The sequence below is a fragment of the Blennius ocellaris genome (genome assembly GCF_963422515.1).
Source record: "Blennius ocellaris genome assembly, chromosome: 19".
In the NCBI taxonomy this organism is placed as follows: domain Eukaryota; kingdom Metazoa; phylum Chordata; class Actinopteri; order Blenniiformes; family Blenniidae; genus Blennius; species Blennius ocellaris.
The window spans coordinates 21612168-21638395 of record NC_137668.1 but is presented as its reverse complement, the minus strand read 5'-3'; the positions used below and the strand labels follow the sequence as shown (position 1 = coordinate 21638395).

Sequence of the window (26228 nt, the reverse complement as noted above, 5' to 3'; positions counted from 1 at the left end):
TGTATGTGTGTGTGTCGGTAATGATCACTCACCACGTGTGGCTCCGAGGAAGCCACGTGTCCTTCCCAACCTTCTCGATGCAGAACTTCTGGGGCCCGTTACTTCCTGCAGCGCAAAGCAAGGAGACGGTGAGGAGGAGGTCACGAAAGAGCCGCTTGCCGAGTGTTTAGAAACGTGTTTAATCTCCCTGTGTGTGTGTGTGTGCGTGTGTGTGTGTGTGTGTGTTCCGTTGCCAACTGACCCATGAGCTCAGCGAAGCCGCCCAGGGGGAGTCGGCAGGTTCCAGTGACGAACTGCATGAGCCGTAGTCTCACTTCGTTGTCCACTTCTTTCACCAGCTGCGCAGGAGGAAGTGACACACTGCTCTTCAGCTGCCATCATCATCATCATCATCATCATCATCATCATCATCATCATCATCATCAGAGCTCACAGACACAGTATTGAACCTTGTTCTCCCAATGACCCATGTGAACTTGTATCATTTAAGAGAAGATTTGCAGGAAATAAACGCAAGTTAACACCAAAAAAAAAGTAGAAAGTAGAAACGTGACGTGACTGTGTGTGTGTCTGTGTGTGTCTGTGTGTCTGTGTGTGTGTGTGTGTGTGTGTGTGTGTGTGTGTGTGTGTGTGTGTGTGTGTGTGTGTGTGTGTGTGTGTGTGTGTGTGTGTGTGTGTGTGTGTGACCGTACCTGCCAGAACCAGATGATCTGTTTGCTGTTCCTGGTGTAGTGGCGGTAGACGGTGTTCCTCTGCCAGTCCTGCAGGTCGACCTCCTGCATGCCGCACAGCATCACCTGCAAAGCACACACACACACACACAAACACCCGTCAATGAAAGCAACACTGAGCACAGATCAAACTCAAGCATCATGATGTGAAATGCCGATGTAAAAATTCTTAGATGAATAGATCCTGAACGTGTTTTCTTTCGACCTTTTCTTCTTTCAATTATTTACATTTTCAAAATAACTAACTAACTGCATTTTATTAATCAACTGTGGCTTAATCAGCATTTACCCATCCTGTATCGAGGATGCGGTGGGCACAGCCACGTTAGTGGGCTTAAATGGGGTCAAAGGTCACCTGTCCACTGTAGGACTCAAACTCCTGACCCCGAGACTGCTTCTCTTACCCTCTCGGCCGCCGCTGCCGCTCGAGAAATACATCAAATCAGGCCCTCGATTACACGACAACGGATCTGTGAGGCACTGGTCACTTATTGGTTTGAGGTTCCTCTCACCTCCAGCTCCTTTTCATCGAAGTACTGCAGCCACTGCAGGGGAACCACCTCGTTGAAGCCGTCCAGGAAAGCTTTGGTCTGACCCTCCACCCCGCGGGAGAACCTCCACTCTGCCATCAGACTGCAGAGTAAAACCAGGCAAGCGTTACTTCATCGTCTCGGGTTCGGTACCGGCGGCTTTCGCAACGGCGAGGAAACGGGAGGCTGAGCGTGACCTGATGTACTCCTCCTTGTTCTCCTCGGTGACCAGGACGTCGGCGCCGTCGGCTTTGAGGTCGTGAGACGTGATCTTGCCCAAGATCTCCATGTCCACCGAGAAGTACATCTCCAGGCCGCATTCCTCGATGTTATTGTCCCTGCAGAAACATCAGACCTTCGTTAACGTCACGGTAAACTCAAGTGAAAAACAGTTCAAGGTTTCAAAGACGAGGGCGGGGGGGGGGGGGGGGGGGGGGGGGATAAATCATTTTAATCATCCTATTAATGTGCAGCTTTTTATCTCCGGGGGGCTCAGACAGTAATTGCCCTCGTCTCGGTTTATAGTGTTCTCGCATAGTGACATGTCTGCAATCAACAGCTCTGCTCCTTTTTTGGCATCTTATGGTTCGCTTTCCCCTCTGGGACATTTTTGGAGGCCGCCTTGCACGTGCAGGCTTTCATCTCTCCGTACCATTCTGTCCTGGGCAACCTTCTGTTGACGCACAGCATTCCCACCATTTCTCAATCTAAAACTTTCAGTCAGCATTTGGACTCCAGGTGAAAATGGGGAATTTTCATGTCTTTTTTTGGTGATATGTTGACTCTTTTTGATAAGCTGACCAAAAACAACAGATGAGAAATGGTTTAGGCTCACAGACTTAGTTAGTTAGTGTTTTCCTGAACTTTTCACCCGCGACACTGCGCCAGGACAACAATATCAAAACATTTCTAATCATTTGCACGGTTATTTTTTACTAGATAATTCAACAGTAGTAATAATCAAGTTTAAAGATCCCACAGATCTCCACAAAAGTGCATTCAGCGTCTCACTTTTGTAAAGCGACTTCATCAACGCAACTTGCACGGACGATTTGGTCCCAAAAAAAATCACATCAATAGAAAACAAAAAAATCCTCAAAAGCTATAAAACAACACAAGCTGTCACGAAGTCATAAAGATTCATTCTCCAACCCAAGCCGGGCTGTTTCTAGTTGCGAGACATGGATATGCACTGATCCCACTGAAGCAAACAAGAATGCACTGCAACTGAATTGTAGTGGTTTAAAGAGACATCCGTCCTTTGAGGCTCGTCAAGTCGAGTTACCTAATACTGGCCGGTATCTTGTATCTTTGACGAGTACTCGGTGCAAAATCTACGACCGTATCGATCAATCATTTACTCACAATAATAATGATAACAACAGTCGACAGACGCATACTAGTAGTGGAGATGAACATAGTTGTTAAAACAGTTTACCTGATCCAGATCAGCGAGTTGTAGAACTCGGGGTCGATGGACTCCAGGTCTTTGAGTATGAGCTTCTTGTTCAGCATGCGCTTGTAGAACGGCAGAGAGAAACCCGTGTCGATGAACTTTCCGTGGAAAAGTGCCTGCAGAGACGACGGAGAGACGTTAGTGGATGAAACCGTGAAGACTGTCAAAGTGAAAATGCATATCTTCACTCTTTGCCCAATGTGATTTTTTTTTAATATACAAAAAACATGAATAAATGAACAAATATTTATTGTTTCGAGATAATTATTGGTTATCTTGTTTCAAATAAATGTGACTTAAGTCCCTCTGTCTCGCAGTATTTGTTGCGATTACGACTGCGTGCTTGTGTGGGCGGCAGGTGGAACGTGCCATGGCGATGAAGCGGCCGATGAAGCAGAAGTAGGAGAGGTGATCGGGGTTGATGGCGGAGGCCGGGTTGATCTGCAGGCAGTAGTTGCTCTTGCCGGCGTACTCAAACAGACAGTACATGGGGTTCAGCACTTCATGGGACAGCAAGAAGAACCACTCCCTGCAAAGTGGAAATAAAGCACACAAAAACAGAAATGGTTTGAATGAGACATGGGGAAACCGAACAAGCTGGCGATGAATCACAAGTTTTCCACAAGAAAAAGTGTTGATATTTATTGAAAGTCAGTATTTATTTACTACCTGGCTAAACCGCCATAGTCGAGACCTTCCTCGCCTCTGAAGATGACATACAGTCTCCTCCTCAAGTCGTAAGGCTTCAGGGCCATGATCTGAAAGATGCACATGGAATCACCTCAAACTCATGTGACACAGTTATAACTACACAGTACTTATGCAGTACAGAAGTATTCATGCTGTCGATGTCGGTGGGGAAATGGTGGTGGTGGGGACATTTTCTCACCTGCTGAAAAGAGTCTTCAAACAGCGTTTGTCTGGAGACGGTAATCTTCACATGGCTGGGGAGAGCATTAGACTGCGGGAGGACAAGACACAGCATTAATCATTTGGAGAAAGTGTGTGTGCATGAGAGAGAGAGAGCAGTATAAGAAAAAAAAGAAGAAAAAAAAAACCCCCATACCTGGCACAAGTAGCGGAAATGGGCAAGCTTCCATCTGAAGCTGCGTTCATATGCAATCTGTGGGCCTTTGGTGCTGAAACACACAAATATCATGGAGGTGAAAGTGCAGCCGGAACAAGATGAAAGATGCAATAAAGGAGCTTTTTTTTTTTGTGTGTGCGTGGTGTAAAAAGCTACAATGGACCTCGAACATTAAAAAAAACCACAAAAAAACATGAAAGTCTGGAAGAACTCTTCGAGCGGAAGACGCTGCAGCGTTTAGGCAGGTGCAGAACAAACCGCAGAACCTTTAGGTGTTTGCAGGCATTTATAACCTTGTTAATGTCGATGATGTGACCTGTGGAATCATGGTAATTGCATTCTTGTCATTTGGCCCAGATGTCAAAGATTAGATTCAACTTCAAGGGTTGCTATTTTGATGCCATTAACATTTTTTTTTTTTTTTTTTAAATCGAGCTTGTATCACATATTGATGCATTCAGGATTAAGGATGCTTGAAGCAGTGCCTTCCTGCACAACCCCCTCTTGAAGTGGTCAAGATATAAATCAGATAACAGTTGATTCAAGTCAGACATAACTATTGTCCTTAGTTATAGGTCTGGAGCCTTTTCAAACAAGTTATCTGGAAACATCTGTTTAGTTCCAAAGAAAAACATGAAATCTCCCGAGAAGCCTGCAGTGAAATACAACCCCTGAAAGTAAACACAACTTCATGAATCCCAGTAAAATAAAGTTACGGGTTTTTTTTTTTATCTCGTAGGTGTAATTGCAGTGTGTAAATTAAAGCACAAAATAACTCCATGTGTCCCTCGTAAACATCTCCTCGTGCACAAGGGGGTCCCGCAGCTGCAGCTCTTCGCGCTCCTGAGAAAAACTCTGCAACGTGTTCTTACACGGACGACTTTCCGGTGCGGGGGTCGCTGAACGTGGTGGTTCGCGTGTTGTGGTCCACAAAGTAACGGACCCCTTCTCTCGTGTACCGGATCTCCCAGCCTTCGGGCAGAGGATCCTCGTTCTGTAGCCTGCAGGCGACACGGACAGAACCAGTCACATACGCGAGCCGCCCGGGATCACTGGGCGGCATCCAGTTGCCGAGTCGTCAAAACCAGTCATCCACATACAGCCGCGCTATCCAACATTGTTAGAAACGACGTAAATCGCGCATTAAAAAAAATCACCTTTTCAGATCAGCCTGCTTGTCATCAGCTGTGTTTACTTTTTTTGTTTGTTTGTTTGTTTGAATACTTTTTTCGATGGACAGATCCGACGTTCCCATTTAGATGAACACAATACAGTGAGCCGACTGAGGTGTGGCTTTATAATCTCCAAAAAGGACGTGCGCATGGCCGACATCCAGCTTCACCAGAACTGAAGATGGATGGTTTTTTCTCACAGACGTAACCGCGTGAAACGATCCATTTGCGATTTGATCATGAACGGGGTTACAACACCGCCGCCAATCCCATCGTAATATCAACTGGATGGGGCCAATCTAATCACAAGAGTTTACAAGACACAATTTCAATCTGATTACATCACTGAATAGCCGGTAATATTTACTATTGTGCTGTTTGCAAACAAGGATAGTATCAAGAAGTTATCAGGACTTAAAGATTACAAAGAGGAAGTGATTTATTTATGACCTCTTTATATGTTCTTGGCATGAGTGACCTCCGGTTACAGTGTTACACAGCCAAGGTTTAGCATCAAATGCCAAAAATTACGAGAATATATGCAATATACAAGTTGAAGTTTGGTTTCTTGGTATATAAGACCACAGTCGAACCAAATCTGCTCACACTTTAGTCAGGCAATTTCCATTTTTTTGGATCAAGTATTGTAAACAAATACTGAAAAGTGGCTGAAAAGTGATAATCTGTATATATTGTATTTTCAGGCAGAATGTTTCTGTGCATACACATCTTACATAATACATTAAAATGTTTTAATAACACTCATTTATATAGCAATATGGCTATAGGATAGTATAGATTGAGTTATTAGTTTCTTAACAGAGTGGAACTATACTTTTTTTCATGATTCATTAAATACAAAAAGAAAAATAAAAGACTAAAGATAAAAAAAAGACTGCGAGTTACATTTAAAGTTAGAATTGTCCAAATCTGTTCCAGTTCATCAGTCAAATCACCATGAAGCAGAAATAAAAACACACTGCACTTACAAAACCGCTTTAGTTTAAAATAATTCAACGACATTACAGTTGTCGCGCAGACGACATGTTATTAAAGTGTGGCGTGTGTTTTGCGGCATGTGTTTTGCGGCGTGTGCTCACCCTTGGGTTCGGGGGTCTTCCCACTGTGTTGTCTTGGTGTTATGGTTGACAAAATACACTCTGTCGTTTGAGTCCACGCGTCTCTCTGAAAGGGTTCAGAATGAAGACGATGTGGGCGCTCCACACGGCAAAATAACAACACTTCTGATTAATGCGGCGAACACTGATGTATTCAACAGGCTGTCAATCTCTGGTTTACTGAATAGCGAGAAAGAACAAAAAAGAGGGATGAGGCCAAGGCGAGAGACGAGAAACTCGAGGAGACAACTTGTAAATCAGGAATAATTTAGATTTTACAAAGTACTTGACACGAGGTCCAGGGTGTAACACTGAGAGAAATGCGTTGATTCTTCTGATATAAAGAATCAAATTGATTTACGATCAACAGACTTTGTCATAAAAACACAATATGGCGGTTAAAGTACCACGTCCGATTCTACATTATTTAGATTTTCGCATGCGATTCACACTTATAGTCCTTGGTAAATAAAACGAACGCCGACGGGAAACGCTTTCCAGGAGGAACGACGAGAACTCACCCCAACCGGGAGGTAGCGGGCCAAGAGGATCGTTCTCGGCGGACATCATGGACGCCTGAAAACACCGAACACACGGAGCACGTGAAAGACAAGGAACGCGGGGGGCGTAGGGAACACGGGGATCGGGTGGAGCGGTAGGAAGAGGTGGAGGAGTGGGAACACGGGGAACAGGTGGAGGAGTGGGAACACGGAGAACAGGTGGAGGAGTGGGAACACGGGGAAAGGGCGAAGCACAGAGAGAACAGGGAGCACGGGGAACACACAGAACACCAGGAACAGATGGAGCACGGGGAACACACAGAACCCCGGGAACGGGTGGAGCACGGGGAACACAGGGACCACGGGGGAGCCGGGCAACACGTCGAACACACACATAGACACCCATGTTGAAAACGCCTGGAGGATACCAGGCTGGAGCAGGAAAATATTCCACGACAAAAAACATCATTAGTCCAAATGAACCCCCCCGAAAAAAAAGAGAGAATTATAGGTGAAACTGGGATGGTGGAGGAGTGTTGACGTGTTGCAGGCAGAGGGACTCTGTGGCTGTTTACTGGCCAGTGGCGTGGCTTTTAACTTTCCCTATAAGCTAATCATCGTCAGTGAAGATGAGATCACGACTCAGACCCGACGACCCTCACAATGAGGAGGAGATTGGGGCAAAAAAAAAACAACAAAAAAAAGAGTGATGAATACATGTTCAGCTCTGGTTTGACCTTTGAGCCGAGTGGGATGAGGCAGATATGAAACAATGAGCATTACGAGACAAAATCATCCTTCAAACAAACAAAGGAACAAAAGAACGACTTCGGCAGCAGAGTCTGAGGCGTCGAGATTTATCATGACGACAGCGGGAAGCTCACACTAAAGAGAAACTAAACTGAATTTGAGCTCGTCTTAATGCAACACTTGAATAACATGATGCAAGTTTAAAATCCTGCTTTGTAACTAATGAATTCAGTGTTTCATGGATCATCTCACAGTGACTAATGTTCAAGTTCCTCCAGACAGAATGCGGGAACACCAACGTTATCCTGTACGTCATCGAGGAAATAAACAAAGAGAAGGAGTTTGTAAACTATTTTGTTTAGACACTGGTGTTCTATCATTTTCTACTGCATCTTATATTTGTTTTTACTCCCAAGGTCAGGATGTGCAATGCGTTGAAGTCGCACTGTTGAACTTTGAGAAGATTTTATCAGGCCGACTGTGGTCGTATAACTGTGACAACTGCAGTCTGGGAATCCCTCTCACTGTACATAAGTCCACAGATTTAAAAAACAAACCCCCAAAAAACAGGATTAAAGACATGGATTGTTTATATTTTGTCTGAGACGGATATATTCATTCAATCAATAATTTCTGCTGTTACTGATGTCAAAGCTGAAGTGTTGCAATTATACTTTACTGAGTGGTAAAAAATGCAAATTCAGATTTCAAAGACACTCAGCAAATATATTAGAAATAGACCTTTTAAAAATGATGCTAAATAAACAATTGTAAAGAGTGTAATTCTCGGGAATGAAGAGAAATAGAAAAGTGCAATGTGACGACGACGGTAGGCCGAGTGTGGTGAGGGTTTTCTTACAGAGTAGAGGTATCTCTGGTTGAACTGGTGCATAGCTCCCTGCAGCTGGCTGCGTTGACTCTGCCACTGCTCAAAGTTGCGCACGGACTCCATGGTGGGACGCTGCCACGTGGTTGTGCGGGTGTTGTGATCCACATAATAGATCCGACCCCGATCGTCCACGCGGCGTTCCCAGCTGGCAGGAGGAGCGAAGAAAACGGGGATGGGTTAAAAAAAAAAAAAATAAAGACAAACACTTTTGGTACTGCTGCCTGAAATGAGAATATTTCATTAAAAGGCAAAACTATACAACTGAAGGCATCAGTTGCAGTTAATTGTGTGCGAAAACCTGAAATAATCAGGGAAACAATTAACTTTAACCTTTTCGATCATACTTCAGCAGAGATCAATTGTCTCCAAACACCACAACAACTGAACCCAACTGAACTTTATATTCTTCATGGTTTGAAATGATCTAAGACAGGGGTGTCAAACACATTTCAGTTCAGGAGCCACAGGCATATTGTAGTTAAAGCCGTGTTTGTTTGTTTTTTTGTTGCACGGTTTCTGCAGTCTTCAGCGTATTTCTGAAAGACTCCCCATAATAGCACATCTTGCCCGCTAACGCTATTTCCCGAGCAATACGGCTGCTAGGTTTTACAACAAGAGAGAAAACATTCAAATATACTTTACCATGTGTCTACATAGATTTGGTTTAAAATAAGTAGTATAGTAGCATCATCCTTGGTCTAAAAAGACCTTAGAGCCAGAATCTTCTTGTCAGACCACATGCCTTCACATCACAATCTACTTAACTTGTAGATGACCCCACTAAGCTAACAGCTTCCAGCTGAAGGGGAACCAAAGACATGAGTGCATGTGAAGAAGAGTTTCTCACCCTGGTGGCAGTGGCTGTGGTCTTTCCCATGTGGTAGTCCTGGTGTTGTGGTCTACGTAGTACGTTCTCCCATGTGGATCTTTTCTTTGCTCCCACCTTCACAATGGACAAGATGCAGAGAAAAGGGTTCATGCCACATTACATGTGTGTTGAAAAAATTGAATTATCCATTTTTTGTTGTTGTAACAAACACATTGAAGTTCCACAGTGAGGAGATATGAGTTGTACCCTGGTGGTAGAGGATCTGAGGTGCCGGCATTAGGAGCCTGCTGCCTGGGCTTGGCTCCGTCTGTCGTCACAGTTGCACTGCTGCTACTGCCGCTTCCACCTCCAGCTCCTGGAGCGTTCCCTTCTCCCGGCGCCGGGGAGGAGGTGGACGATGATGAGGACGTTGTGGTGGTGGTGGTGGTGGTGGTGGTGGGAGCCCCCTGGGTTGCAGAGGAGAATGTGGTGGAAGAAGAAGCAGCAGCAGCAGCAGCAGTAGTCGTGGCAGAAGCAGCGGTGGTGCTCTCAGCAGGTTTCGCGGCTGAAGAGGAGGCTGGGGACGGGGTGGAGGTTGACGGGGGTTGAGATATGCTGTTGGGTGCTGTGTCGGGGTCTGGCGGGGCCTCGGCTTGAGTGCAGTCCTCATGAGTATCTGCAGAGGGCAGTACATCTCTTCTGGAAGCGTCACAGGACTCCCCGTTGACTGCGGGCAAGTCAGAATGAGGCAATAATGCGGTTTACTCAAATGACTTGATGACAGCGATGTAGACCAGTAGACTAAATATCAGCTTGAGTGTACATCCATTAACATGTAGCTACTGGCCTATTTACAATGATCTCTGTGGATGTAGGTATATCCACAAAGACAAGCGAGTTAAGGGTTCAGAGGGGGTGCAACAATTTAATAAATAAAATCAAATTTCCAGACAACACAGGAAATTGTGGCTTGTTCTTCAAGCAAAAATAAGTCTAAAAACCTCTGTAATTGTTTCTTGGAGCGCTAAGTGGGGGGCTTAATTGTGAAATCCAAGAATGTTTGCTTTATTTAGGAGGGAAAAAAAGTAGTAAATCAGTATATTATGATACTAAGCCATCCGAGCAGTCATGTGTCCAAGTATTTTTCACCCAACACCATAGAAACACAAAGCTGAGGCTGTGATAGTAACATGCAGTGACCCAAACAAACAACTTCTACCCAGAGGCACCATATTCTAATTGTTATTGTGGGAGTAAAGAAACCTTTTTATTAACTCAAACCAACAGTGTTGGTTCTTATTTGATCATCCTTGGATTTCATGTTTAGCGATAAGTAATGTATTCTGGCGAAGAATTAATACTCCGTCATCATCCTCAGCTCAGATCGACTTTGTCCTCCACACTGTGCTACACTCCTCCCTTTTTTCCCCCTTTCTGTCTATCTCTCCAGGGAGCCTGAGCAGAGGTGCTGACAGCAGCAGAGATTACAGGCTTCATTTAATAGGAATTAATCTACTCTTCACCAGGACCACATGAAGCACGAAGGAACATAAAGTAGCCTGAAACATCCCGGCCAGACATAATGAACAGCAGTAACAAACCTGCAGACAGATATGGAGAACCTTTAGGTAGCTACATGTCAATAGAGCGTTAATATCACATCACGATGCTAAATCGAAATCGGAAAAAAGCTCGGAAACACCACGCAGGAATGGAAACGTACCTATTCTGCTCTCTGTGTCACTGTCTGAGGGTTGGTGGATTGGGGTGGAGTTTGGGGTGCCGTTTCCGTTCAAGACGTGACCGAGGGCAGGGCTGCAGGAGCTGGAAAGCGCCTGACTGTCTGCGCCGCTGGAGGCTGAACAAGAACCCGATCTGGGGCCCAGGTCCGTACCATTCACTGTGCTTTAGGGAGAAAAAACACACGAGAGGAATTCAGCTATTTTTTACCGAAAACCCCCCCCCCCCCCCCCCCCCCCCCCCCGACGATGGCACGAAGGCATCAGAATGTGTGCCGTGCACATAAGCATCAGATAAAAGACTTTGACTTGTGACACTGGGACTATTGTTTTGTCAGGGAGAGAACAGGGCGTAACGGTACGGTGACGTAATGAGCGCAGCTGAAGAGGCTCTTTTGTGTTCAGTCTTTGGCTCAAATCTGCCATCGGGTCAAGGCATTGTTGAGGTGAGAGGCAGGTATCCAGTCTGCAGTAGGATGACTTCTTAAAGGCTCACAATTCAAAGGAATGTTTATTTTATCGCATGACATTTTGGCCATAAACCCCCCTGGAAACCAGTCTGCAGTACTGAAGAATGTGATGTTTAAGGGCTGAAATCTGACAAGTGACACCCGTAATTTCCGGCAATACATCAATCCGAAAACAAGTCAGTAATCAGAATAGCCGAGTTTTTTTAAACGTTGGCAGATCTTTTGTTTATAGCAGAAAAATAAACAGCAAACATTAAAAACTTCTCAGTTTGACGTTTTTCCACTTCCAGATCAAATTGCATACATGAATGGAAAGACAAACAGCAGAGAAGTTTTAACACAAGAAAGTTATCGTAACACAAGACAATCATCTTTTACAAACAAAAAACACTTTTTTGATTTAACCTCAAATGATCAGCACAATAAGACGCTGTCCTCTCGTCAAAATCAGATGGTCCATTATTCTTGCAGTATATATTTGCACCAAAAGAGGGTGTACTGAGTCAACAAAGCAGAAGCAGGCGGAAAAAGAATTTACAATAGATGGTGTTGCGACACTATTTACACACCAGCACCGGTCTGAATTACTGAAGCAACAAAGCGAAGAGGAAAAGCCAAGAGTGACTGAGAAAAAGCAGAAGTGAGTGAGAGAGAAAACTGAGAAGAAAAAAAAAAGGAATGGAGTGAGAACTGCCAAAAAAGACACCCGTGATGTAACAGTAACATGAATGAGTGGAGAACAGTGGAGACACAAGTCAGAAGGTTTCCCAAGCACGGCCTCAAAGCCAAATATCCAGTTTTACCAATCTTTATATAATTCCAAAAAAATTATTCGGACAAAGCGCAAAGCGAAGTTTGGATTTCAAACAGCATTGTGGTGAATAGGTAAGGAGTCAAAAATACACCAGGCAGCCATACTGATACAATCACTGTGGAGCAAGTGCTTTGTTATGCCACCAGTTCAGCAACTGAACGTTTTGCCCTCAAAGTTGCTCAGTTCGAAGCAGACAAGACAGGAAAGTGTAAAGACCTGAGCAAGCATGACGAGGACCAAACTGCAATGTCTAGACAACTGGGTCAGAGCATCTGAGAATTTTCCGATCTGCAGCTTTCAGCGTCTATCTAAAGTGGTCCGGGGAAGGAACGCCTATGAATCTGTGACAATGGTCATGGGAAACCAAGGATGATTAATGTGGATGGGAAGTGAAGGCTGGCCTGTGTGGTCTGATCCAGTAGAAGAGCTTCTGTAGCTTCTATCGCTGCAGACGTTGCTGCTGGTTCGGATAGACGGGTGTCAAAATACAAAGTGCATCACAGTTTGTTGTGGCTTGCAGACTGCAGAGCAGTCAGGGTTCCCGTGTTAACCCGTCAAGTGCTGGAAGCGCAAAGAACGGAGACGTAGTACGGCCACCGGGACTGGACTGCAAGGCAGAGGCAACATTTGCCTCGATTTCTGTTAGAATAAAGTGATGCCATGCACTTCTATCTGCCAATGACAACTTGTCAACATCTGAAGGAAAATATTTTTATAAAGAGTGACATTGTCTGCCTCCGTCACCAGAGCAGACAAGGAAATCTAATCAAATTAAACCCACGTCAGGGTCTTTTCACATAATACCAAGTGTTTGTTTAGTTATCAATGCTGTAAAAACCATCAAACCAATATGTTAGGCAAGATATTTCCTTGTACTGCAGTATATCAGTGACTTGGTATTGATTAATTACATTACACTTTCTATTCATTCAGTCTATCGATTCCTTTTTGAAAAAAAAACAACAGTTAGCCATGTGTGAAGTTGGACTTTTTGTTTAAGCATTAGAACATGTACGGATCATCTTGATTCTATAAACTCAACTCCAAAAAAACTGCGGGGATTTCATCACTTAGGAAACACAAACTGGCCACAGATATCCTTCAGCTGGATTTAGTTTCCATCCATCTGAGTGCTTGTGCATTTTTGGAACTCCCAGGGAGTTTGAACAGTTTTAAATACCCCTGTTTCTATCTTGCAGTCCTCTCAGCAACTGCAATGCAGAGGGAAGTCAGCCAACCCCCCCCCCCCCCCCCCCCCCCAGCAAAATCCCATCTGGTGCCACGAGTGGACATGCTTTTTTTTGTGTGTGTGTGGTTTTCCCATACAAATACAGCTTTAGCCTCCCCGTAGAGCACTTTTGCAGTACGACAGATAAGACCCACAACAGCCACCGGTGATACGACTTAAATCATTAAAGGGACGGGTCAGACCAGAGACAATTCAAGACACAGACGGACAAGATACAGACCGCGAAGCGAGCTCGCCACAGACTATGAGCAGCGACAGCAATGTGAAATATGTCTTTGTATATTCCCTCACTGACTTACTGTACAAAGAGAGGGATAACACACTTATCGGTCTGTTAGCATACTTTCACTTGAGGACAAACATGCTCTTTGGTTTGAAACTGTAATGAGAACAAGGCCAACAACCATTTTAGGGGAAAAAAAAAGAGAAAAGAAAAGAAGTGGTCTAAGTCTTCCTCCTTCATGTGAAGCAGATGTTTTGTTTAATGTATTTACCTGTTGACAGCCCTTGAGGAAGAGGAAGATGAATCTCCGTTTTCATGGATCGCGTCACCGTTCTGCTGGACTTCTGGAGGAGACGTCACAGAACAATGTAAGCCTACTTCAACCAGCGGGGAAATAAATTCGCAATTAAGTCAAACAAGTAGATGGGTGCGAGACGACTTCTTTCAGCGTCTACTTTCCCCATTTTAAAGTATGTGTGGTACCGGTCGCACTATCCCACTGCCCAAGTGTAAGTTAAGGAGCTCACTGGTGCCATTTGCTGCATTGCCGTTGGTAAGTGGTGCCACGTCCTCCTGGTCGGAGACGGTCAGTCCATCGAGATACACCGTCAGCTCTCCCATGGGCACCAGAGCCCCTTTCTGCTCCACACTCAGCTTCAGCACCTCCTTCACATTCTCCACTACGCAGCCAAAGAAAGCGAGGGTTGTGGGAAGAAGCACAAAAGCATTTACTGACAGTAAGAACAATAGATTACCGTCTATGCAAGGACTGTTTCTTTTTTATTATTATTATTGTCTTGCAAAAAGTCGGCAAACATCCAGAATACATAGTGCTGATGCATGCAAGAGTGTGTCTTTTTCTTTTTTTTTTATTTTAACAAAGCTCTTGCCACCACCACACTTTCTATATCGGACTGTTCTGTTGGTCTGCGCCAGCTTACATCTTCTGTCATGCTGCTCCAAAGCTTGAACGAGGTCCAGCGTGGCTTTGCCAAGCAGGGCGTCTGCTTTCAGGGTGTGGTGGCTCCATACCTTGAAATCCACCTGCGTGTGTGGCGTTACATTCCTGAACAAACACAAATAAGCAAGATTTGAAAATTTCAACAAACAAATCTGATGCCTTTGAACGAGGACAATCTGTATTTGACGCATTTCCCCCGGTGACAGCCGCCGCCTGTTCACACTTCTTCTTCTCCCTCCCCTCTGGTGCGTAACGTTTTGATGTCGTCAAGTTGGTGACATTTTCACCGAGGCGACAGAACACGGCGGGGTAAACAAAGGTTAAGTCACGGGGCTCCCGTATCTTAGCGACAAATCTCTTCCCGGCGGACCAGCAGAAGCTCGCTCGTCTCTGCGCCTTACCAGTTCAGTGACGTTTTCTTTTTTTCTTTTTTTTGCTTAATGGTCAACAATCTGGCTGGCTCTGTGGTATCCGGCCGTGTTTCTCCGGACGACTGTACCGCACACGTCGTAATGACATTTGGATGATGCAATTAACCCTGTCAACATTTCCCGCGTCAATCTTTCACCCATCCGCTAATCAAGAGTCCAACTCAATAACAATTATGGAAGGTAGACAGGTTGGCTGAGTCTGCCCCCCCCCCCCATGCTGATCAAAGACATGAAGGTAACCACACATCCACAAAACAGGGATTTATATTAGGGTCAGTCTTAAATATCATTAAAACAATAGTTTAACCATTTTGTTATCGCAGGAGAAACATATTCAAAACAAATGGTTGCGTTTGGACAACGCTTTACTTCCAACTTAAAGGACTTTAATACCATGTTAGCATACACAGTATGTGACTCCTTGCTTTTCCATTTCAACACATGATCAAGGAGCCTCAGAGGATGAACTTTAAGCTTGTAAGCAGAAGCAAACAAGTGACATGACGTGTCCATAAAAACCTTCATTCACAGGTTTTTTTCCTTGCAGCATGCCGTCCTCTCGGGATGGAGTAAAAGCAACGACGACACAAAGCAATTATTCAAATGCTCCTCTTGTACTTTCTTTTTTTTTTTTTTTTTTTAACATCTGCTCTGCTGGAGGCAGAGGGGACTGGTTAACTCAGGTCACATAATGCCACCTCCTTATGCCTGTGTTGTTTTTTTTTTTCTTTCTATCTGCACTCGAAAAGAACACGGCACAGCGGAGCCATTGTATCTGTGGCACAGCATATCAGCCCGAAGACAAACATCCTGGATTCTAGCCTGTGTCGGACCCACGGCGGCATCCAAAACATCCACGAAGCAGACACAAGATCACAAACACAAGCAGCCGTCTGTCATGTCAGCGATAATCACCCAATCAAGACAATTAGGGTTCGCAATGACGCGTTTCTGGCATTCGACTGAGCCGAGGAGTCTGCCGTGCTCGTTCTGCTGGCTCCACTACCGTCCCTGCTGATACAAGGAACCGTGTGTTTTCACTCAGCCTTTGCTCTTTAGCAAATAATTGTCGGACGACGCACCTGGGGGTTCCTCCCGTCATCATTTTTACGATTCCAAATCTTGTTGTTTCACAAGTTTCCACAGCCTTAATTTGACGTCATGGGATACGGTGCAGATACAGTCGGCAGGCTGAGACTCTTCAAAACCAAACACGTTGTCAGAATGGGGGACAGACTCTGTTGCTCCACTTTTGTCTCTGGACAGTTATTTGCGCGAGACGCATGGCTTTCGTGGAATAGTTTAGTGAGGGAGGAGTAGTGTGAGAAGACAGATGTTTGCGGCAGGCTCGGCCTGAAGGGAAATCACCACACTGGTGAATACACAACATTCTGTTACACGCGCGGTCGGTAAAAGTGACATCTCTTACAAGGTGAGCCGCTCGTCCCATTTCGGATTGGAGGAGCTGTGAGATTTCGCCGTGCGCCGCGACTCTCCTTCTGCCGTCACCTCCACATAAATGGCCGTCCCAAACAGGCTCTTCTTCCTCTTGAGTTTGGCACAGGAAACTGATGGGAGGAGGAACGGAGCAGGACAATGACAACTTTGACATTGTGAAGAGTCAGACTGAATAATGTGGCCTGCCGTGTTTTAACTCACCAATGGCATGGAGCTGTGATGTTCCTCTGTGGTTATGGCTAGTCTCTGCTCTAGACGAGGCCGTGGCCATGTCATACACCACGATAGGAAACCTTGACATCCACGCACACGCAGGCAAAAGCAAGTGTCATTGAAAATAAATAGAAAAGAACGGAACATCTCAAAATGCGGCCGACGTTGACATGGCTTCACATATTTAGGAAAGTTGCTGATGTTGCAGAAAAACTTTTCGACTTACACTAGAAATGAGCGTAACAAATAAACGTATGACAATATAGTGATAGTGTCTGTTTTATTACCAATACTGATGACGTATCTAAGATTAACGCCGATTTTAGGCAGACTTTCATTGCTCCAATTCCGCAGGCTCCGGGTTTTGGATGTTTGTGACAGTGGAGCGTTTGACTCCACTGTAATCTTTTAGTAAATCACAGATTTAAAAGAGGAAGTCCACAATTTTTTTTTTTTTTGAGGTAAATCCCATGAACGACGCTACAAAGACTCTTGTACTCACAATTGGTGTGTGCTGCTCGGCCCTCTGGTTCAGCCCACTCCGTGTCCCATGGTTCCGCTGAAACAACAAAAACAGACATTAGTGCAATGCTCAATAGAGATGGTGAAACTGGAGACGGCCCAAGACGCCCAGCTCTGACCCGATTAACAAACCGACTCCCTAACTTGTATGTCTACAACTGGTAAATCCGTACCAGCGAATTCAAAAATTGTGACGTAAAAGTTACTGTCAAAATTAAATTGGTTTTCAAATGGATTCTAGTTTTTGTTATAAACGCTACTAAATGTTCACCACCACTTGATTTCTAAACCTTTGAGAACTTCATTCCCTCATAAGCAGCGGCGTGACCTCTTCGCTTTGGAGAGATAGTTTGTGTGCAGGAGAAACATTTCCTTTCTAAACACAGTCTCTCTTATAAAAGGTCAACTTCACATGTGCGCGCACTACCCCCACATTGCTATACTGTAAATACAACATATCAAATCTGTACATCTTCGATATAACTCATGTCCATTTCTGACCTTTCGCTGGATTTACTACTTCCTGGGTTTACCAGTTTCGCAATGCGAGGCACGGCAAGATATAATATACAGTTGCATGGTCAATCAGCTTTGTTTTCACACTGTGATTAGAATAAGTAGGTTAAACTGAAACAGACAAAAAACCTGTCTGATCGCCGCCAGAGCTGTGTGGCATGCAGTGCGATGACGTTTGGAGCCGACGAGTTTATATGAGCACTTTAGTGAATTTACCGCAGCCAAAATAAGATTAAATTATTATCAACATTCCCATGACTTTGTTCCAGAGGGTATAAATGTTTAACTTCCAATTCATCAAACTTACAAAAGCAACCGTATCCATGTTATCTCCGACTGAAATCATTTCGATACTAACTCTACGTAGCATGAAGTGAATTAGAGTCCGTACTTGCAAAATGTGCTGGTGACATTTCATACACATAAGTATGTAAATGACATCTGAATGGGGCTTTTATTATCATTATACATCTAAAAATGATCCCAGAGCTGTATATGGTCAAAATGCAATACCTTTATAGAGCTGTCGAACGTCCATTGCCACCAGGACAAAAACATCATTTTCATCCTCGATGATTGAGGGTGCCTGCCGAATTTCAGTCACAGCTGCCAAGGCGAACAAAACCCTGCTCAAGTTTGTGATCCACAAGACAACAGGTCAGGACACCCTGTGCCCCGGATCCTGTACAAAGGATCCAATTATCAAATTTTTTTTTGGTAGGACTGATAAACATCAGGGTGACACGGCATCCACAGTGGAGCAGGCGGCATTTAAGCAGCTTAGAGGGAACCCAATTAAAAAGACAAGAGTGTTTGCACCCCGACTAACTGATCACAGCAATTGCTACAAGGGCACACGCGCAGACAAAAGACGATATGTTAGAGCCACACTGTGACGGAAATCCTTACTTATATTGTCACATCTGCAACTGGAACCCTTGAGTCTGAATCTGCAATGCTGTTAAAATATGTTAAAAAGTAAGCCTGAGGCGAAAGTTGAGTTGGAATTCAGCAGTGTGAGCGGGGGGACGAGGGGGCGGTGGGACCGTTTTCTTTATTAATGAGACTTGCTGGGAGCTGGAGTGATGCTCCCAGCATGCAGCCGGATTACAGTCCAGTGGGAGAAACTGCCACCCCGGGACGCAGAAACACCCAGAAGCCCCCCCCCCCGATTGAACCAAACGAAGGAACAGACTATAAACACTGCCCGTACCCTGTGAGCGAGTACATGTTAATGAGCTATGCACAGTAGAGCAGGGTCCCCGCAGAGGCACAGAGCAACAGCTGCTCGATGACCCCAAAATGTACTTTTAAAATTTCAGTTAGTCTGCATTGAGTTTTATTTTGAAAAAAAAAACAAAAAACTATTCACTTCTGTCAGCGCTTCTCTCATCGCTGTTTTTCATGCGTCGTTAAGCCTAAAACTAATGTAAAGCAAACGTTACTGAAGAGCTGCATTGAAAGGGAAAAAGAAAGCGACGTTTAAAAGAGCATACTAAGAATCGTACTTAAATTATGGATTCGTTGCTACAGGTGATGCTCATATTCCAAGCAAATGCTGTGTATTATGTGGGAACCGGCTATACAATGACGCCATGAAACCCTCAAAACTGCTTTGCCACAGTGAGACCAAGCACTTTGCCTTAAAAGCCAAACCCTTGGAGTTTTTTTTTGAAAGAAAATATAAATGAACAGGAAGCACAGAAACAGTTACTGAAAGCCACTACTTCATCGAATGTGTCCGCACTGAGAGTCTCGATTTTAGTGGCTGAGAAGCATTTGTTATATGTGAAGCGACAATTCTGTCGTGAGTTTTTAGGAGAGGTCGCAGCTCAAAAGGTAGCACAGGTTCCTATTTGGGCGAGCACCACAACTCGATTCGTTTGTAAAATAGCAGAGGACGTTGAAGCACTTTCGGAATCGTGGGACATAAGGAACAGGCTTCAGGTTTCACCGTCTCCTCGTAGAACCAGATAGACACAAGCTCAGGGCTCCACTGAGTCTGGGTGATGGCGAGTTGTGTTATATTGTATAAATTACAACGGAATATTAACAGAAATGAACATGCATAATGTGACATTTACACAATATGCGATAATTAGATCACATATCATTCACTTTGTGTTTTGTTGTGATTGTAACCTTTTCTCATACACCTTCCTGTCAGTCCGTGGAACAATTATGTTGCTTAAAACAATCTGTGGTACAAACAAGGTTAGGGACCATTAGGTTAAATAACTGCGAGAACTTAACAACATCCTGCTAATATCCAAGAACATATTATGCATACACGAGACGCCGATTATGACGTAAAGATGCTACAAAATCATACACCTGAACAATAAAATGACACAGCTTTGATTTTTAATAGTAATAGACAGTAAGATGGGACAAAATTAACTTCAGAGACATCAGACAGCAGGAGATAATAGATGTGCTTGTGCTAATCAAGCACTATTTGTCAGTATGTTTAATTAGAAAATGAAAAAAAAACACGGTAGCATTAACACTGAAACTTTTTGTTTAATTGATATAGAAACTAGCTGAGCAACTTCTAGTTTTAATAGAAAATCTAAAAAAAAACTTGAACACAATGGTTTGATAAATCAAAACATCTAAACAAAGACCGATTTTCATTTTCACGATGTTTTTCATTTTCAAAGCATCGTGTCCATGTTTTAGAGTGACGTACATCGAGTTTTATGGTATTTACTATTGTCTTTAAGTTTGAACTCAAAGGCATGTTTGTGGGAGTCTCCCAGAACAGCATTATTGTAAAAATGTGGTTGAGTGGTGAGCAGTTGCCTCAAACAATAAGGATTCAATGAATTCCTGGCCAAAGAACATTCTGTATCACATTTTTATGCTGTGCCTGTGTCCGTTTGAATTTCCCTCAAAGTGCTCTCGTATTTTCCTAAAACCAACACATAAGCCAAGCATGCTGCAAGAAAGAGACATCCTAAGTGTGTGCTGTTACTTGTCAAAATGTAATGTTTTCATTTCTATTTCAAACACAGAGGGACATCCAAAAACTACACATTGTAAGTAATTAATCTAGATTTATTACACTTAAAATGAAAGGTTCTGCCAATAAACACAGTCTTTTAATAAAAATGTACACTCCCTTCGTGTGTAATCGTAGTTCTCAGCATAGTGATATGGGAAACTGTGAATTGTGACTGAAAGCAATCTAACGTATATTGAAATTCACTTGACACTTCATGTGTCCCTCAAGACAATTTCCCTCCATTACTCTGCGTTTGTGTCTTCCACGACAGGTTGGTTATTTGCATGTAACCTTAGTCTCCTGTCTTTGCACACAGGTTGATAAATGACTTGACAAATTGATTCTGCACTCCGAGCCACTGTCAGGACATTAGTCATCCACAACTCCCTGCAAAAAGCTGATACCCATTAAGCAGCACGGGGAGAAACTGTACAGCCGCACGCAGCGTGTGTCAGGTTCAGCCAGCAGAGTGAGGAAGCAAACAGCTCTCTGCGATGGAGAATCGCAAATTCGTCCCACTGTTTTGTCTTTCATTCATCATCATCAGCTTGTCAGTGCCATTTAGACTGGATGTGGTCTCAAACCAATTCCAAGAACAGGTCAACCCTTCCCCGTTTCCTGAATAGACACAAGGATGACTGCCATAGGTCAATATGAAGCTGGCCACGGATTTATTACAGCGTGTTAAAAACAGTATATAGGCATGTGGTGCCTGTGCAGTTGTTTTCACTGGGTGTGAACGATACAGCCCAAATTTACTGACATATCAACATTTGCAAATTACATTACAGAAAAGCCTGAGTGGAGTGCAAGAAATTGAAGTTTCCATGCAGTGTGCGCTCGTATGCTTCATGTCAACACATCTGGCCATTCAGATGCAGCGAATGGAGCTATTTCATATGGACAGCACATTGTTTTCGTACAAGCGCAACGATCAAGGAAAAAGGACTAAAAGCAAAGCGAACAAGTCGCTCTGCTTCGGAGTCACAATTGATGTGAACTGCAAACAGACGTGGTCACAAAAAGACATAAAAACAAACATGGCAAAGTCGGATTTGGTTAATATCGGGTCCAAGAGGAGAAAGAAAACCCAGCGTATAAATCGAGTGCAAACAAATCAACAAAACATACGAGAGGCCCTGTTTACAGGGTTTCCTACATGTACACGGATATGAAGCCCAAGCATTTGTTTTTCTTTTTTAAAGTTTCACCTTGGGAGCAGCTTTCTAAAAGTTGCATTATTAGTTGCTACAAACACTGTTGCCATGTAAACATTAACCCCATAATACACAACTTCACTTGAAAACACTGTGTTTGTTTGTTCGTCACAAGCGGCTGGCAGTACCCAACAACATATTCATGTTCCACAAACACTGTGCAGGTCTTAGTGTCACACTGACCTTGAAACCCATTAATCCTAAACCCCCTTAGTGGGTTGTTGCATGGTTATTGTGTCTAATCTGCAAAAGGGGGTGTGTTTTCAGAAGACCAGTCCACTTTCCAGAGTTGGTATTGGGACAAACCCAGTATTTGTCAACCCAGCTTAACGGTTTTGTCATTAAATTACGAGTCGGCTGTGTTAAAAATTCAGCAATAATGTTACTAAAACTGCACGTCACAGAGACATAAGAGCTTCTGCTGAAAGTTACATGGATTGTGACTTGAACTGAAGTTCGATTTGAAGCCAGATCGACCAATAATGTGAAATTTGTCAAATACCGACATGTTTGAAACTCGGATATGAAATTCTAAGTCTGAAAATAGTACATCAGAAGACAGAGCTATTTAATTCTTAGATTTTTCATCATCAGACAATGAACAAATTAACAAAAGACAACAATTATGCAATTACAAATAAACAATAATGTAATGTTTTTAAACTGTTAACTACTTCGAGGAACTTGAATCGCACTGTTGAAACCAAGTATGAAATACATTTACATTTTTAAACTAATATATGTCACTGGCAGATGATTCACGGCCTTTGGCTTCACATTGTACCCAAATCCGTATGTATACAGTAATTTTACAAAAGCTCTGTTTGAGTTTGTGAGGACAAATGTTAGTGTTTAAAATCAATAAACTGAAACAAATTAACACGTTCTTTGGTTCTCTTTCAGAGGACCAAATGAAAAAATGACAAGTTGCTAAGATAGCAACACTAATAAGATGAAAAGTAGAGACATGTATTTATGCAAGCTGTCGTTCAGCTAAGATTATAAAACAAAGCTGGATAAAACACAAGAGACACAATCACAAACAGTCACTGCTACGGAACGAACACGCCGAGAGGAGGAGATGCGTTTCAACTGCCAGCTCTCGACTCCGAAGAGGCAGGACTTCCCAGAGACTCTAACATGAGGAAACATAAACAAAGAGCCTTCAAAGTGAACGACATGTAAATGACAGTCACCGATAAATGTGCGTTTGGCGTACAAAAGAGCAAATCAAACACGTGGAAACAGAGCTGAAAGGAAGGCACGGCAACACAGGCTACCAGCAGCCAGCAGCTAACTCAGACTGCAAATACACTTAATCTAAATATTTAATATTTTCATAAATTCCGAAGAATAGCTCGTTATAAAGTGCCTGTAGTCACAGATAGAAGAGGATCTTCATCTGTCATCTCCATACATCACATGAAGTGTCGGTACTGATGTGTCCTGTGTCTCTGTCCACTGTCTGACCACAAGCTGCAGCTGGATTGGCAGGAATGTGTCTCAATCACTTTTATGGCTACCATTTATGGAGCCAGAGTTGCAAAAGTGTGCAGGAGAAGACTTGCAAAACTTCAAGACCAACGCACACGGTGACACTGCCTTCGGTTGTTTGCTGTTATTTCTACTGTGGCGTTCGGCCCGCAGAAATAAAAGGCAGCAGTAGTGTTGGTGTAGGTGTGGATTTGCTTAGCAAACAGCTACCACCCTACTTACTGCAAGACAATGCACTTCATATTTTGTGGTGCATATCCATTTGTGTGTGTGGGCTGAATGTAAAACATTTAAAGTTTCTTTAGTTAGGGTTGGCTGACAGACATTAGACGCACAAGGACCACAAACACACACACACACACACACACACACACACACACACACACACACACACACACACACACACACACACACACAGACACAGAAACAGACAGACAAACAGTTTTGTAGTTGTTTGAGCTGTGACACATTGGGAGACACAATGTTAAAAGGAGTGTTCACTCAAACACCCTTGAGCGAAAGCGTCTGCACAACAATACACTCCAGGATGAGAAGATAGCAAAGCTTTATGTGACGATCAGTTTATTCTAACCTCTATTGTGTATTCGACGTCCAGGATACAGTACGACACCTATAAAGGTTGGACAACAATATTTAATTTAGGTGCCATTTCTCACAACTGCAATTAGGAGCTGCTATTTAGTTCTTCTCACAACTTTACTTTACGTTGGCATGGTGAAAATTCCACACAGTAAATGGTAACTCCCACTTTAATCTCATAGCCGTTGTCTTGTTTGTTTGTTTTTTAAGAATAATGCGAGTTTGAGAGAGTACACAAACGTTTAAGCAAGAAGGGCAAACTTCTTGTGACAAATTTCCTCCTGATGTGACACACACACATATATGTGACAGACAGAGCTGACATACAATTTCTCATCATCAGACAAGGACGGCGGCACACTTGCCAAACATCCTGAAATACAAAAAGCTGAGAATGTGAACATTTCTCTTTGGGATCATGAAGATGCACAACAGGGACATGGAGGGCAATGGGGCCTCATCCTGAAGTTAACAAAAAGCACACATTTGTCCTTATATGTGCAGCAAATGTTAGACAGTGCAACTAAGTCAGTCCCTGAGGGACCAATCAATTGCTAGAATGATCCCGTTATCGCAGGATGCTCATTATTGTGTTATTACATGATAAATAGCAGCGTCCCCTGTGTCAGGCCTGTGTTTACCTGGGTCAAGTAAAGTACGATGCAGACAGCAACTGTCAGCTCCTGTAAAAGTTGACAAGTATCCACTAATGTGGGATTTATTTTTCCTGCACAAAATTCCGCAGTAAACTGTCTCATAATTGTGAGCATGCAGAATAATTGCACGATAATAACCCGATCGACAACGCGAATTACAAAACCATAACACAAACTCTGACATGGGCAGAAAAAACACCAGCTGACTCTGGGATAACCTACCAACAATGCTAACGTTAGCCCACAAAGTGTACATTTGTAGATATCTATTGACCAGCCTTTGCGTACAAAAACCTCTGGATTCGGACCTGAAATTTGCTGGCTTGTGCATATTCACATCAGATAAACAAGCCAGGGACAATCTGTCAAATACAGCTGGTGAACGACGTGCTGCTAAAACCCGACAGCCCGCTACCGACAAGCTAGGAAGCCAGTTGCAGTGAAAATTAGCGATGTTTGTGAGAATAACAGAGGGGAAGCGGCCGCGAACTGGCTTCATAGCTTCCCTTATAGAACTGAGATCGGTCGCCGGACGCGGTAACCCCACAGACGAAACACTTTTAAGTGCTTGTTTAGAATTCGCAGTGACGCTAGCATTAGCGAGCTAGCGGACCAAACTTAGCTCCTCTCTATTAGCATGCCCGCTAGCCCCGGCATGCTAACGAACTTACTGAGTGGCTAATTGTCCGCCGCCATCGCAGAGCTACGTCTATTTACGTACAGGAGATGATTGACAGTCACTGCGGGGTATTTTTCTTTTTTTTTTTTGTAATTTTTTTGGGAGGGTTTTGAGGTGGTCCAGTGTTTTTCTTACCTCGTCTGCCGCGCCGCTCCTTCTCCACAGTCTGCGTCTCCGTTACGGTTGTTGGTGAAATACCCCCCCCCCCCACCACCCCCCCACCCCCTCCTCCGCCGCCGTGCAGGCCCCCGAGAAAAACGCTCCGCTACGGCTCTCCTCTTGCCATCTCCGTACAAAAAGCCTCCGACTTGCAAAACATTTGGCGCGCCACCCCTGAATTATTGCTGTGTAATAACACGGGACGTGAGGGCGAAGCTGAGCTGCCCGGGACTCAGCTGCTCCCCTCAGCCGCGCGCTCACTCGGTCACGCGCGCGCACGCGCACCGATCGAGACGCACGTTCACTTTTCGTCTCCGCACGTCTGTGTGCAAAACAGTCACTGCCGGTGCAGCTGGTTTAACAGTGCATACATTGTGCACACTTGCTTAGTTTATTAAAAAATAAAAACAGTAAAACAAAAATATCCATTTTAGGATTTTCTCATCACATTGAGGTTTTGGGTTCAGGCATTGCAGCATGATTTGGTGTTAATGGCTGGTGTGATCCGCCTCGCCTGTGTGCTTGTGACCTCTCACTTCCAGCTTCCACCAGTGGTTACAAGGAAACTGAGCGGCTCAGGGCCATTTACACAACAAAGATTAAGTTTAACAAGTGAAAGTGCAAACTTTTTGTTGCGCTTTGGGTGTCGTTTACTCTACAATGGTGCTGAGGAGCACCAAGGCCCCATTTACACAATAAAGGTTCATGTGACAACGTCTAATCTGTCAAATTCATGATATTATGTTTATATCATTTGAACTGACCCTTTAGTTTATCAA

The 26228-nt window shown here is 43.8% G+C and overlaps 1 protein-coding gene across 1 annotated transcript in view; it reads right to left on the bottom strand.

Annotated features, from left to right (window-relative positions):
• wwp1 (WW domain containing E3 ubiquitin protein ligase 1) overlaps nt 1–25482 on the bottom strand; it is a 28249-nt gene extending 2767 nt beyond the window's left edge. The window contains exons 1-24 of the mRNA XM_080515099.1: nt 25426–25482; nt 17102–17158; nt 16588–16679; nt 16358–16496; nt 14478–14602; nt 14064–14216; nt 13808–13880; nt 10765–10946; nt 9309–9768; nt 9081–9176; nt 8204–8378; nt 6616–6670; nt 6077–6161; nt 4677–4805; nt 3784–3856; nt 3607–3678; nt 3387–3475; nt 3087–3246; nt 2700–2833; nt 1459–1599; nt 1244–1364; nt 693–797; nt 242–338; nt 33–105 (exon numbers count right to left, since the gene is read on the bottom strand). Coding sequence (XP_080371225.1) covers nt 33–105; nt 242–338; nt 693–797; nt 1244–1364; nt 1459–1599; nt 2700–2833; nt 3087–3246; nt 3387–3475; nt 3607–3678; nt 3784–3856; nt 4677–4805; nt 6077–6161; nt 6616–6670; nt 8204–8378; nt 9081–9176; nt 9309–9768; nt 10765–10946; nt 13808–13880; nt 14064–14216; nt 14478–14602; nt 16358–16496; nt 16588–16657 — 2807 coding nt within the window. The 5' untranslated portion in view covers nt 16658–16679; nt 17102–17158; nt 25426–25482. The remainder of the gene's footprint in view (nt 1–32; nt 106–241; nt 339–692; nt 798–1243; nt 1365–1458; nt 1600–2699; nt 2834–3086; nt 3247–3386; nt 3476–3606; nt 3679–3783; nt 3857–4676; nt 4806–6076; nt 6162–6615; nt 6671–8203; nt 8379–9080; nt 9177–9308; nt 9769–10764; nt 10947–13807; nt 13881–14063; nt 14217–14477; nt 14603–16357; nt 16497–16587; nt 16680–17101; nt 17159–25425) is intronic.
• Between the last annotated feature and the right edge of the window lie 746 nt (nt 25483–26228).